The following is a 14,168-nucleotide window of genomic DNA, read 5'->3' as shown; positions in this document are numbered from 1 at the left end:
GAAAGAAAAAGAAAAATCCACAAAACCCTGTATTGAAAAATCCACAAAAATCTGCAATTCAGTTCAATCAAAGATTTAAGTTAACATAAAACTAGTTCTTGAGGACATAAATATTCTCCTCTTCTTGTGCAGCCTATTAACAAGCCCAGCTCTGCTATTACTAAAAGGGCTAATACAACAAACTACTAAAGCAACAGCACTAGGACTGCTTGTATGCTTCTCATTCCATTACCAATTACTATGGACAACAGGTTACAGAAAGATCTTACACAATTCAAATGGATTCGTCTCTATGCACCAGAGGCTTCCAGGAATAACAGATAAAAACATGATTTATTACATTGTACAAAACTGGATTCAGAGTAAGCAAGTGCAGAATATGGTACATGATTTATTTTTTCTGTACATTACATATTGTTAAATTTCACTGACAAATCCAAAACTTTCACAATTTTTCCTTTACCTGCTTAAGCCAAGCAATTTATTTTGTTCTACAGGACAGAAAAAAAATTGCTTCCTGGAGAATTTATCATCTAATTAACTTGGCAGAAGGTGCTCCAGCTCAGACTGACTTTCAGTGTTTCCCATAGCTTGTCAGGTTAGAACCTCAGTTGGTAGCACAGTGCTCTGCCACTGTACCAGTCTAGGAACAAGCAACTCCATCCTCATTAAATTTCAATAATGTCTTCTTCTTAGAAGATGAAATTAATGCAGTTGCACTTGTAGACATTCCAAACAGTATAAATGAAGGCTGTAGCTACTATCAGAAAGATTTCCAGTAGCCCCAGATTGGTCTCATGAGTTCTGCAAGATGTGCTAAGATATGTTAAATGTTTAATAAAGTCCTTAAGAAAAATAAATATTTTTGCATAATGTATGTACAAAACTTGGTTGATTTCCTTCATTCATGTAGGTTCAACAGCAGATATAACCACAGTTATATTTTACTCACTAGCTCCTAATAACAAATGCCACCTTCGTAACGCAGTAAGAGTCTAAGAGAATATTGGCCTGTTCTTTATAATAGTGCAAATTATATGGAGGCGTTTTGAAAACCATGGCTTATTGAAAGAAGGATTAACAAAAAACCCCCTCCTTTGGTCCCTGCAAGAGTAGTTTAATTCTTCCATGAAATTTTCAAAACTCCCCTACATAATTTTAACAAACTATTAAGGCGTCGAAAGCACAGATTTAAAGTTGAGATTAAAGTGGTCTTTCTTGGACTTGAAAAAAAAGTCCACTGGAGATTTCCTGACAACGAAATTTTCTTAATGTTTCTCCTTTCCTCCTTGCTATTCTGCACAAAAACAATATACCAAATGAACCTCTCTGATAATCTCCCCCATATATTTATTTAAACTACAATAAAACATTACACTTAAATATATTGCACAAAAAGCATAACATATCCTGCCTGACTCTTCACAAAAATGGCCACAAACACAGGAGAACAGCTACTGAACATCTCAGAATTTGAAGAGATCAATAAAATGCTGAGGAGATACTGGCATGAGACAGGTGTTTGGGTCACTGGCTGTGCAGGGGTGTCCTGTATCCTGAGAAATGAAGGAGAAAAAGAAGTAAGTTCTCTTTCTATATTCAGTCTCCCTTCACCCCCAATTTAGGGGAAAAAAACTCAAAACAAAACAATAAAAAAACCAAACCCAAAGCAATTCTCTCCTTCTATCAGAACCTGAGCCAGAGCCCTTGAAAAAGTATCATCTTCCTTATTCATTATTTTTTGATAAGCATAACAAAAAGGCAAAAAGGCACCAGCTTTATTGAACCTAAATTATCTATTTAATCAAAACCTGAAGTCATCTACTGCTCTGGGGGAAAATTAGTCCCTTCCTTTGAAAAAGATGGGCAGCAGATATTTCCTCAAAAAACCTGAACAGCATGTTTGAATTCCCAATCTTAAAAGCATTTCTACCTTGCTACATTTTCCCCCTAATCTTTCATGCCCACCTTTCCCCCAAGTGAAATGAAAGCACTGCCTTAAAACAGAAGTTGGCACCTAGGCAAGGTAGGAATAGAGAAGTAAGACAGAATGGAAAGGCTTTGTCATTACAAATGCACTAAGCCTGCAGTGCTTTCTTTCCTCTTACAGAAATTTGACCTCAGCAGACCTGTCCAATTACTTAAGATTCAAATTCTTCTTTAAACAAAAAGTTGTGGTTTGCATCTTATTAAAACCCCCTAAATGAGGGAAATGCAGAGGTGTAATGAGAAGTTCCCAGATAGTTCAATGGAAAAGTTAAAAAAAACTTGTCAGTGTTATTGTAAGGCTCAGAAGTGTCCTCACCAGGCTTTAAGGAGTTTCTGTCCCTTTTCCACCAATGCTGGTGAATGCACCACATGAGGCAAGAAAACTAAATAAATACATGACAAAGAGATTACAGACTACTATGGTCCTCATTGCTTTTGTTTCCACAGGGAATGAAATTACATGCAACTCAGTTAATAGAAGGAAAAAACCTTTAAGTGATTTTTTTTCTCACTGCCACATTCCTACCCAAAGTCTTTGCAGCACCAAAATGCACCAGGTGAAATATATTCTAAATACTGCTCAGCTTTTCCAGTGAAAATTGTTACCCACCAGATTTATTATCTATGTTTTCCCATTAAGTCTGTGGAGGACTATAAGAATACATCAGGAGGTATCACCTCCTCATCTCGCACTCTTTTTAATAATTGCTTTAACATCACCTGAGAAACAGTTTATAGATTCATGACACAGAGGGAAAGACAAACACACACATTAAAAAAAGAGACCCAGTTTTACACTGCCTATTGGGGGAATCTGCAGATGAGAAAGAACAGATGACCAAGACCAAAATCAGAAGTGTTAAACTTAACACCTTCATCTTGAGATGACATCTGCAAGGAAGATCTGCACCACTCCAGAAAACACTTAAAGGTAGTTGCTAATGGACTATTATCTTCTCTATCCATTGCCATGTCAATGTCATGTCATTACTTTCCTAGTTTCCAGCAAAAAACACCATCAGAATTTCAATTCTGTGAAAAAGGTAGGGTTTATCCTCTTTCTTCTTTGTATTCCTGAATATTTTAAACTGAGTTTGTAACATGCTGCTTTTTCTGCATATCATTATAAAAGCATGTCTGAAACTTCTACCCAGTCGGGAATTACAGGTGCAATAAAAATCTCAGAGATCAGTTATTGGTGTTTTTAGTTATTGAAAATAATATAAATTTTACAGTGAAAAAAGCGGTGAGGACCAAAAAGAAGACTCACAGCTTTCTTTTAATTATGAATATTCCTCATTTTGAGAGAAATACATTTTCATGGGAATAATGAACTAAATAATAAAGTAAAAACACTTAACAAAGTGTTAAAATAATTTGATTTCAAAGTTTCAAAGCTAAGGCAGACTTCCTTCAAAGTAAGAAGAAAATTCCCCAGGAGGAGTGTTTACTGGCAAATGTAGTCGTTTTCCCCAAAATCTAGCATAGCTAGACATTAAGAAGCTCTGTAAAAGTATTTTCACCATTTCTTCATTCAGAAGGCAACAATATAATTGCTTCCCTTGGCTACCTCAAGTCACATGCAGCCTTTTTTAGGGAATTTCTGTTCAGAAATAAAAGAAAATATGACTACAGCATTCCAAGTGCAATAAAATCAATTTTCGTACCTTTGTATGAAAGTTATCTGAGGTACATGTTACTCTTCAGATTTAAGTACTGAATTAAATACATCAGGGAATGCAGAAAACAGTTTACAATAACACTGAGTGCAGAGAAACCTATTTCTTAGCAAAATCTGTCTGATCCCACTGGCACCTAAGCTCATTAGAAATTGAATTATGGCTCCTAGTTTAAATGGCATTAAGAGGGAATATGGCAATAATAAAATACAAAATGATGAAAAGCTGAGACGGGAAGTCATCACTACCTTTATCTAAAAGGGAACAAGAAAACTATTCCTGCTGCTGAACTGATGTGCAGAAAGAAAAATCAAAACAAAGAGCATCAGACAATTAGAAAGGAACACATTATTCACTTTGACATTATGGAACAGTCAGCAATGAAGACAGATGAGACACAAGAAATACCTGGAGTAACAAAGCAAGGTGGTAGTCCTTTGAAATCGTGAAGAAGGAAGCAGGAAGGAGAGCCATAAAGTAAAAGAAGCAGAGTTAAGGTTTATTTAAGCCAAGGTTGATAAGCCATTTAGAAAATGTCTTTAATTCTTGTGGCAAATCACAAGCAGTTTTGTGAGAACCAAAATCAGCCCAAGTGGCAAGAAGACTATAACCGAGTATTATGTGATTACACTGTTTTCACGAAGCCCTGGAAACTGAAAGAAGAAAAGATATTTCAGCTTCTGTGGCCATGTCTGAGATAACCTAAAAGTGCTACTAAATAAGCTCAGGAAAATAAAAGAATCTGCCACAACTGCAGTGGTGCCTATTGGAACAGAGGAAATAGTATACATGAAAACACTCAAGAGACATAGCACAATAATTAGTCTTTTCTTTTGCATTACTGAAATTATGTGGTTTTTTTCAGTTTCATCATGGACAAATCCTTTAGCAAGAAGTAATTTTGAAAAGAGATGTTCAGTATGAAAATTTTCCTATGACTCCCTCCTAACACAGAAGAGTTCAAAAGTCACTGTACTTCCAACAAAGAACTTAGGAGACTCCTATGTGCTATATATAAATTGACTTCGGTTACAGATTTTAGACAAGGAATACAAATGCCTCTTCCTGAAAAAATCTTAAACATTTGTTAAAAACCCATTATGATTATTATAGTATACTGAAAAAGTGAAAAGTAATTTCCCTACTTCAACAGTTCAATAGATAATTCAATTCAGTGGCCATCAGTTCCTGCTTTTGCAAGGCCTTCTTTGAAAAGAACACAAAACAGAGGGCTCCAAGAATTTCCTTTGGAGTAGCTCTTTCACATTGTCAGCAATTACATTATATTATCAATTTCATAAATTGCTGAAAATTCTTCTCATCACTAGCTAGTCCTGTGCTTTTGGGCTGTATCAGACCCTTGTGGCTTTGGTTCTTAGAAACTCCTAATTCTCAGCATGCTTACCCAAAACTACAATTTACTTGCATCAAGGATGTCCCTTAGTGTAAATAATTTCCATTCTCTGTCTACAAAAAGAATTTATGGAGAGCAGTCAGTTCCTTGTTAGCACAACTGAGTTAAGATAAATTAATCACTCCTAGTCTTCTTCATGCCCTGATTGCTTTAGCACTTTTTTCTCTGCAACTATTCCCATATTTAATGAAAGAAGAAAAATAAAAATAGATGTCTTATGAAGAAGTGTTCAGCTCTGCCTGAAGTTCTTCTGAATGACCTTGGAAACAAAAGTTGCCTGACTTCTGAATTGTACCATTAAACAAAGAAACAAAATTTTTACATATTATCAGCTTTCTCAAGACTACAGTGCTTCCATTTGTTTCAAGACTCAAACACTTTTTACCTTTCCTCTGTAGTAATTGTGATTTCTCTTTTAGAATTTGGATTTGGTGGTAGTGTTTTTGTTGGTTTTTTTTTGCTTTGTTTATTTTGGATTTTTCTTGCTATTCATTACAGATATAATTGTATGCCAAGTACTCACACATTTAGTTTAAGAATTTTTATAATCAAGGATAATACTGAAGCTTGAATAAATTTTCAAAGCCTGACAGAAGTTCTGATTAAGGAATACTTTCACCTAGAACAGGATTTATCTAGAATTAATAAAGTAGCTCCTGTCCCTTTGCCCCTCACCCCTGCTTTATTTCTCACCTCTCTTTAGCAAGCTTGGGAAAGGATACAGACAAGTGTCTGAAAAAAAAGCACTATTTTTTTCCCCATATAACTGAGTGACAGCACTACTTGAGCCACACTGCCCTGAAAAAAGAGGGACAGTATTTCAGATGTCCCTGCCAATAAGGGTGCTAATTATGCATAAATCAATTAATTTAACAATCCATTTCTGCCTGATCATCATTTACTTTAAGACAGAGACAAGGCTTAGTCACCAAGGCTAGAGAAGGAATACTGCAATGTCGGCTCACAGAATGATGAGGCTGAGAGGCACCTCAGCAGCCTCTAGGCACCTCTAGCCCAGCCTCCTGCTCAAAGCAGGCTAAGCTGTGAGATCAGAACAGTTTGCTCTGAGCTTCATCCAATCAGTTCCTGATCACATCCAAGGATGGAAACTTCATCAGCTCTATGGTCACACTGTTCCCTTGCTTGGCTGTCCTCGTGGCAGGCTCTTATGTCCCCCTGAAGCAATCTTCGCCACTCCTCACATGGCAAGTCCTCCAGCCTCCCTGATTATATCACCCTGAACTTCAGGGTGATTATATCACCCTGAACTTCACCTGAACTTCACCCAGCTTATCAGTACCTCCCTTGTGCTGGGGGCCTCATGGCTGCAGCATCCCAGATGGTCTAATGAGTGCTGCATGAAAAGGGATAATGGCTTTCCTCAATCTGTTGACTGTGCTCTTGTTGAAACAGCTGATCCCAAACACCTGCTCCAGTATTTTTGTGCAGAAGCACACAACCAATCTATAACTGCGCTGTCACTTTAAGACCTGCCCAAATTTCTAGGATGAGGCAGCACTGGAATGGTGATCTAGGAGGTACTGCTCATCAGTCCAAAGTACCTTTATAAACTTCCTGTGCTGTGTTTCAAAGAATTTAAAAGTCCAAAATGAGCCCTATTATTCCAGCAGTAGGTTGGAACAGCTGTCTTGTCACTTTGACTGCTATAACCTCCTACTGGAATACTACTGCAACCTGCACAGGTTCACTGCCTCTTACTGTCCCACCATCTCAGAGTTTAACATTTCATTCCAAACACATTCAGAGTAATTCCTAATATTAGACATTTGTACTTTTTAATTACACTAAGATCAAAATGAGAGATATTTAGTGTAGAAAGCATTAACTCTACACAGTGATGGCAGGCAATCCAGAGAAATCTCGTACCACAAATGCCCATGTAAATGCACCTTTGAAACTTCCCCTTTCAGAGAGAGGCTTTAACCTACATATTGAGCTACATGCTAAAGACTTATTCTACTGTAATGAAAGTTCTTAGTCATTTTTGATACAGATCCTTCAGAAAATGCCCAGGTTTTTCGCAGTAGAAGCCAATTCTGGCTACCTGCTTTCCTACTTTTAATTTTGCAAAACCTTACTACCTGGAAAGGCTCCCATGGTATCAAAAATACTCAACTTCAAGATCACATCATTAAGGAACATGCTATTTCTAGCAGGATTTCGCTTATTCTGCTAAACAGCCTAGGTTTTTTGAAGGAAAATTAAAAAGCCTCACACTGACATACAACTTCTCATAAAAATCACAGAAAGGTGACACAAGACCAACTAATTTACGTTATTTAGAATATGAGTAATATGAGTATTTTCCAAGATTTCTCAAACATTTCTTGCTCTTTGTTGTCCACTTGACAGTACCCATATCTGATCTTCCAGCTGTAAAATTAAAGAAGTGTCACTAACTAGAAGGCTCTGTTACAGTACAACACAGAGCAAAACAGGATTAAGTAATCACACACGTTAAAGAGGAGAATGCCCTACTGAAATTAAAATCATCCTGTAAGACAACATATGCCTTACGGTAAACCTCAAAACCAGGGTAAAACACACTCTGGAAGAAGTTTTAAACATTCCTCCAAGCTTCCTATGGGACACAAGCAAAATTATAAAAATACAGAGCTCTTTAGCAATGTGGTAAGAAAAATGTAGTAATTATTTCTCATTAGACATGTATTGGCTACCATGGCATCATTAAAAACACTAAATTCAGACTAGTCCCTCACAACTTTCCATAAGAAGAAATTAATAAAAGTAGACAGAATAACTCTTTCCACATGACACTTTTCATTGCAATTCTAAGTATTGGGGTTATCAGATAGCAAGAAATAAGAAGTCAAGATTAAGAACAACTTCAGAATTTAACACAGATTTTACATGGAAGTTTTATATATTATTTTCAAGTTAGATATTATCTAATCACCTTTCACATGAGAAAACTGATAAGATGACCATAATATTTTCCCTTGCAGATGATCACCAGTAGCTGTTTGAACTTATTTCTGATTGTCTGTTCCAAAGCTCTTACCTTCCAAAACAGAATACTACAGTGTCGACAGAAATGCAAGGTGTCCCCGTACTGCTCCTTTATTGGGTAATATTTCTGAAGTGCAAAGTACATCAGCTTCCAGTCAATGTGACCTTTCTCTGATGGAATCAAATGCCTACAAAACTAGACATAAAATTAATATCTTCCTTTAAAATTGTTGTAGTCAATTCAGGCAAAGGACAGGGGAAGATGGGGGGGGAAGGTAGTTAAACTGAAGTTTTGTAACTAGAATTGTTTGAAGTCAATATTATGACATCATACATCTCTGCAAAGCAGTGACAGAGATCTGGCCACAAAAAAGATGGAAGGCAGACACTAAAAATAGGAGAGTGCATATTTGCCAAGAAAAACTAGGCCATACACAGCTGATCTAATTCTACTGTCTCAAAATTATTCTAATTATAGTCAAGAAGCATTTAACAAAACAGTATTTAGAGTTGTAAGTAATTAATTTTATCCTTCTAAAAAAACCCAAACCACTCAGGAATGAGATTTAAAAACATGATTGTGCACTGCAGATAATGGTTTTCTGTTAAAGTAATATGGATTTAAATAAAGCTCTTTAATTTTAAAAACATACACATGTTTATTTTTTACATTTGGTTGTGATCTCTCTAGAAGGATAGCAATAATCAGTGATTGATGTACTTCTTGAGGACCTAATCTGCACATAAAGATTAGCTGCCGTACAACAGCTATTTCTCCCCAGCTTGAGAGACAGACAAGGTTTATTAAGTATGTATTATAAAAGACTTCTGTTCCACTCAGTGTGGATTAATGCTAATACATTGAGTGCTTTCTTAATTCAGAAGACAATTCCTGAATGGGGAGAGAATAGAACTGCCTTTCTGATTTCAGCTACACTTTATTTTGTTTCATAATGGCTCATTTTTTTCCAAAAATTCTCTTCAGATATCAATTATGTTTTCACGGTTGTTTCAATGGCTCAACACACACACTGCAGGGGACAGAAAAACCAACATCATGTGATTCTGTGGCTTATTAAGCCAGTACACTTTTAACCAGATATGGGAACATCATTAGATAATAACTTAGTAAGAAATTAAATGTGAACATTCAGGAACACACTGGAAACACTGTGTACAAGAGTACTTTATGGGGCACAGGGACAGCTAATTTCACTGAAACCCTTCAGGATCTTTCTCCCTGCATTACCCTAGTATAAAAAGCTCCTCTCTAATCAGTTTTGTCACTGTTCAATAGAGCTTACCTCATCTACCCTCAAAATCCACTCAACTGCTACATAAGCTTAAATTTGTTATCCTTGTAACTTCACCTTGAATTCTTCTGGGCTGCTTCTGAAGATGGGTTTTCAGTTTGCTTCTGTCTGTCTATTTTTTTCCACAGTTAATTCTAAAACCTTTCATCTCACACACACACACACAAAAATCTTATTTGGGTCAATGGTGCATGAGTTAATTGAGCTTCAGTTCTGTCTTCCCCATTACAATAATACTTAATCTGGTAGTCACCAAGCAACTTCAACCTGCCAGATTTAAGAAGGGGCACTTTGGCTTCCTCCAGTAGAGAATGTATTAGGCTTCAGAAGTTCTTCCTCAGCTCTGATGAGGTACCTTCCACTTCCTTAGATTTATTTTCACCTAGTCAGACTTTTTCCCAGCATTTATTAACATCAGAAAATGAAGACAGTTCTGGAGTCATTCCTAGATTAATTTAATGCTCTTTATGGGGAAGTGACAGGAAAGTACTGCTTCTCTTTCTGTTAATAATTTCAAAGCATTTGTTCTTATCTTCTTAGCAAAGATTCAAGTTGGCTTCTCCAGAATTATCATGTGGCTTAAAAGTCTGAGAAACCTGTCTGTCTCCTTGGTTGGTAAAGCAAGCTCTACTTCAGAGGAAGACTTTAGAGGTATCCTCTACAACACTGGCCAGGCAGTTTTTTAGAAAGCCCATCTTGCAATCACTAATCATGTGTAATCATGAATATTCTCTGTATTTGGGGCTTGATTCCTACTAAATATTGCATTCAGTATGTCTGTGAGTTTAAGATAACTACTGGGCTGTTTCCTTGCATTCACTTTCAAAAATAATGCAAGGAAACAGCTCAGGAGTTATCCTAAACTCACAGGCATACTGAATTGAACATTTAGGAGGAATCAAGCCCCAAATACAGAGAATACTCATGACTACTGCACAACTATACACTTTCATCTCAAAAAAGACAAGTTCATGCTTCATTATTAGTATATGATATCAAAAAAGCTACATTTATACAAAAAAGACAGTTTATTACCTGCTTTTCTGCAAAATGGTACTGGCAGAGTTTTTTCCACAACTGTCTGTCTTCACTAAGCATGTACAAAGTTGGGGTCACTTGACCCAAAGTAATAATGTCCCAGCCATCAGAGAACCTGTATAAGATGTTATTCAGCATATGGAGAGGGAGATCGCTAAGTGTGAGTCCATTGTTGACTTGCTGGAAATAAGAGTTCAAGACTTTTAGCTACAAAAACATGACAGTATAAAGTACAAATAAGATTCTTTACTTTAGAGAAATCTTGGGTCTCAGTTTAGTTTTTTCAAATAATTGAATAAAATCTATGGTTAATGCTTGCCTACAATTATTTCCAACCGCTGTTGGAAATTTAAGTTAATGTACAGAAGCAACAAACTGTAAGCTTTATAATTCATAGCTTTCCTACTGTTAAAATAAACATATCCTAAATTTGTTATTTAAATTTCAAATCATTTTTGAAACACTTCTGTTCTCTCAAAATATTATGCCATCTTGAAAACTATAATCTAGTCAATTCCATCTATATTGTGCTAAACCCTTAACTATAAGAAAGGCATGAACCAATTAATTCTAACTTGTTGGATACTATAGTTTCTCAATTTTTATTAACAAACAAAGCACATATCAACTTGTCTTAAGCCAACTAGAGTACAGAATAGAATATAGGATACAGGACTAAAGACCAGAGATACAAAATGAAAGCATTTTGCAAGTTAGGGGCAGAAGAGAGTGGGATAATTTCTGAAGTCTAGCTCCCCCTAATTTATAAGTGAGAAGATCTGCAGAGACGACAGGTGAGAGCACTGAGAACATTTTCAGTAAGACTCTACACCTCTGTGAACTGCAGTGGGGTAAGCAGCAGCACAGCTCCTACACGGCTAAAGCTGGAGCCCACGGTGCCAGGTGGCAGAGGCCCAGCAGGCTGCAAGCTGTGTCCCAGCTGGCAGGGAGGGAGCACGGGCAGTGCCAGCCCCAGGGAGCAGAGCTGCCCTGTCACAAGGTGGTGGCAGCACAGCAGCCCTGCTGCACCCATGGGCTCACATTTCTGTCTGCTTTCTTCCCAACCATTCACCTTGCTTGTAGACCAGACTTCCCATAGAGTCATCTGGTACAAGCACCGCTGGAGCAGCAGCATTCCTCTGCTGAGGAATGACTATGTGAGCACTACAGATGCAAGATTCCTCATGGGCTACTCCAGCCAGTGTAAAACAGCTCCAAGGGAAGGGAACAAGCACAGCAGCAACTGCACTGTCTCAGAAGTGTCTGTGCTGTGGTTGCCTGCTGCATGGAAACTGCTGAGACCAGGTTTCTCAGTTCTCCTTCTATTCCAAAAGTAGCTGGTTTATTCAGATAGCCAGCTCACACAGGAAGGACAATTTCAAAATTTCACAGCTGGAAGCCAATAGATAAAACACTTGTATGACTTTATAGTGAGCAATATCTTACAGGATTTCTTCCAGGAGTAAGCCAGTCAGATTAAAAAATTGTCTGCTTATCATCAGAAGTTTCCACTATAAAGTCCTGGAACAGTGCATACCACATGCTTTGAACACAGTGACATGAGGAGAAACCAAATGCTGAAGTCATTATCTTTTTTTTTTTTTTACAAAAGCTACTGTGCTAATGAATAAATCTGTAAAATGGCTACTTCAGTTGATACACCTCCAAAATGTCTTTTAGATTTTTATTTCTTCAGATGTAGAAAATTTATTTTGGAACTAAAAATTGGGGCTTTTCCCCCCATGTTTATCTGACAAGCTAGAGACAATTTTTTTTTAACTTATTTGAGTGAGAAAAACAGTTTTATCTACACATCTCTACTACAAAGCAGCAGTACAGACACTGTAGCAGCTTTCACTAGAGAAAAGCTATTAATACATTAGAAAATCAAGCTGACGCCAGTGAGTTAATTTCACATTACTTCTTCATAAAACAAAACAAGTAAAATTGCTTAAAATATATTTGAAACTTGGTTCACTTACAAATCCTCATGCAATATTCAACATAATTCCCCTCCCCCAAATATTAATTAATGATTTAATAATATACCTTGTTCATCTGAAGATTTTTTAATTGTTGTTGCCACAGAAGGATAGTTTCTAATCGGCAAATCCAAATGTTGATGTTGCCTACCAACACAGATTTTCCTACTCCCCTAATCAGTATACAGAGAGTAGAACTCAGATCCTGTAGAAGATCTTTGATCAATCGTGGATTATATTGGTCTTCCATAACTGGAAAACAAAACAAAGCCAATACAATTTGGGTTGACAGAGTTAACCAAGCTAATAGCTCAAGCTAATCAACACTCCTTTTTTAGATGAATTAATTACAACTCAACTGTTTGTGTACAAACAACTGCCCTAATTCCCACCCTGACATTCATTGGTGCTGTTCCTTATGTGCAAGATCAATAATGAACAATCTCACAGGCAGATTTGATGCAAAAACTCATGCTATGCATTTAATAAGCTAAATGCTAAACAGGTAGGTATAAATCCAATTTTTTCAGTTCAAAGCAGACAGTATATCTCCATTTAGTGTGGATACCAGAAAAAAAAAATCAATATAATGTAATGGTGTTTTCTTAAAATAATCAAAATGTATGTTTTTTGAGTCTCAGTACATCATGCAAACTGAAATCCAAAAATTTTATTAACCTAAAAGCTTTCGCATTTTGTGAGGAGTATAATTTAAAAGCAACCAATAGTTTTTGAATAGAATCTAAATGTCACAATTTCACCAACCTGTTTCAATAGACTTTATTCAATAACAAAGAGAAAGTAACTTACTGCAATCATGGGATGGGAAGTATGAAACCTGGTATAATTAAGAATGCTATTACTATGTCTTACAATGCAAAAATGGTAATACGACTCAAAAAAAAAAATCAGTTGATAGCTTAGTTACAGCAATTAAATCTGAACAGTTAGATTACATATTTCTAGGTCTTACCCTTCTGCACAATTTTGTCCAAAATGTTAAAGTAGTTCTTCTGTGCTGCACCACTCAGTGAAGTTAACTGGGATTTTGCAATTAACTGCAACAGCTATGACAAAAAATTAGAAGTCAGAAGAATGACAGAAGTAAAGGATGGTTTTAAATGCACATTTAGTGCATACACTCCCCTAAAACAGCCTGCATTGGCATTTTGTGAAAATACTACTACAGATTTCAGAAGACAAAGTAAGACGTGGAAAGCTTTAAGCATTCCCACTGGCATCCCATGAACAGTTTCTGAAGGATGCAGGTTTTCAAAATACTGTACAAATGCTTATCTCTAGCAAAGCACATGATATACTTTATGAGCTGTAGTGAAGCAACAGAGTTTATTTCGGGGGCTCACAAACACAAATGTTAACTTGGATGTGGCTGGGTCCTGAAATCCCTGACACATTTGGTGGCCAGTAACATCACACTGAACTGATACCAGTTACCAGAATTACAGCTTATGAGTGAAAGTATTATACTAGTCAAACTGAAGCGTGATGGATTTAGTGCGCTACTTTCTACTCATGGAGAGGAGATACCGTATTTTGCCTAAACTAGGCAAAACCACTTTCTGTATTAGACCTACACTCATGTCCCTGGTAGAATAAACCACAGAAATCTAATAATGAGCAGTGTACAAACCATGTCAGTAACTTTCTCTTAAGTATTATGGTAAGAATCTCCTAGCTGTCCACACATCTGTCTCTGAAACCACTGTGAGCAAAAAAAGTTACAAGAACGGTGGCAATGGTT

The 14,168-nt window shown here is 36.7% G+C and overlaps 1 protein-coding gene across 9 annotated transcripts in view; it reads right to left on the bottom strand.

Annotated features, from left to right (window-relative positions):
* Positions 1–14,168, bottom strand: part of FBXO25 (F-box protein 25) — a 33,851-nt gene that overhangs the window by 2,527 nt on the left and 17,156 nt on the right. For 2 of the 9 annotated variants that reach the window (XM_041421291.1, XM_041421344.1), the window contains 6 exons: positions 13,380–13,473; positions 12,474–12,658; positions 10,422–10,604; positions 8,126–8,269; positions 4,077–4,103; positions 315–1,556 (listed from right to left, as the gene is read on the bottom strand). In XM_041421291.1, coding sequence (XP_041277225.1) covers positions 1,467–1,556; positions 4,077–4,103; positions 8,126–8,269; positions 10,422–10,604; positions 12,474–12,658; positions 13,380–13,473 — 723 coding nt within the window. In that variant the 3' untranslated portion in view covers positions 315–1,466. Of the gene's footprint in view, positions 1–314; positions 1,557–4,076; positions 4,322–4,352; positions 5,136–5,181; positions 7,477–8,125; positions 8,270–10,421; positions 10,605–12,473; positions 12,659–13,379; positions 13,474–14,168 lie in introns of those variants that run through there. The other 7 variants (XM_041421300.1, XM_041421355.1, XR_005953900.1 and 4 more) reach the window with 6 other exon arrangements.

This window comes from Onychostruthus taczanowskii, unplaced genomic scaffold (genome assembly GCF_017590055.1).
Source record: "Onychostruthus taczanowskii isolate IOZ18803 unplaced genomic scaffold, ASM1759005v1 scaffold11, whole genome shotgun sequence".
Classification (NCBI taxonomy): domain Eukaryota; kingdom Metazoa; phylum Chordata; class Aves; order Passeriformes; family Passeridae; genus Onychostruthus; species Onychostruthus taczanowskii.
The sequence above is the reverse complement of the archived record's forward strand: the minus strand, read 5'-3'. Positions and strand labels throughout refer to the sequence as shown.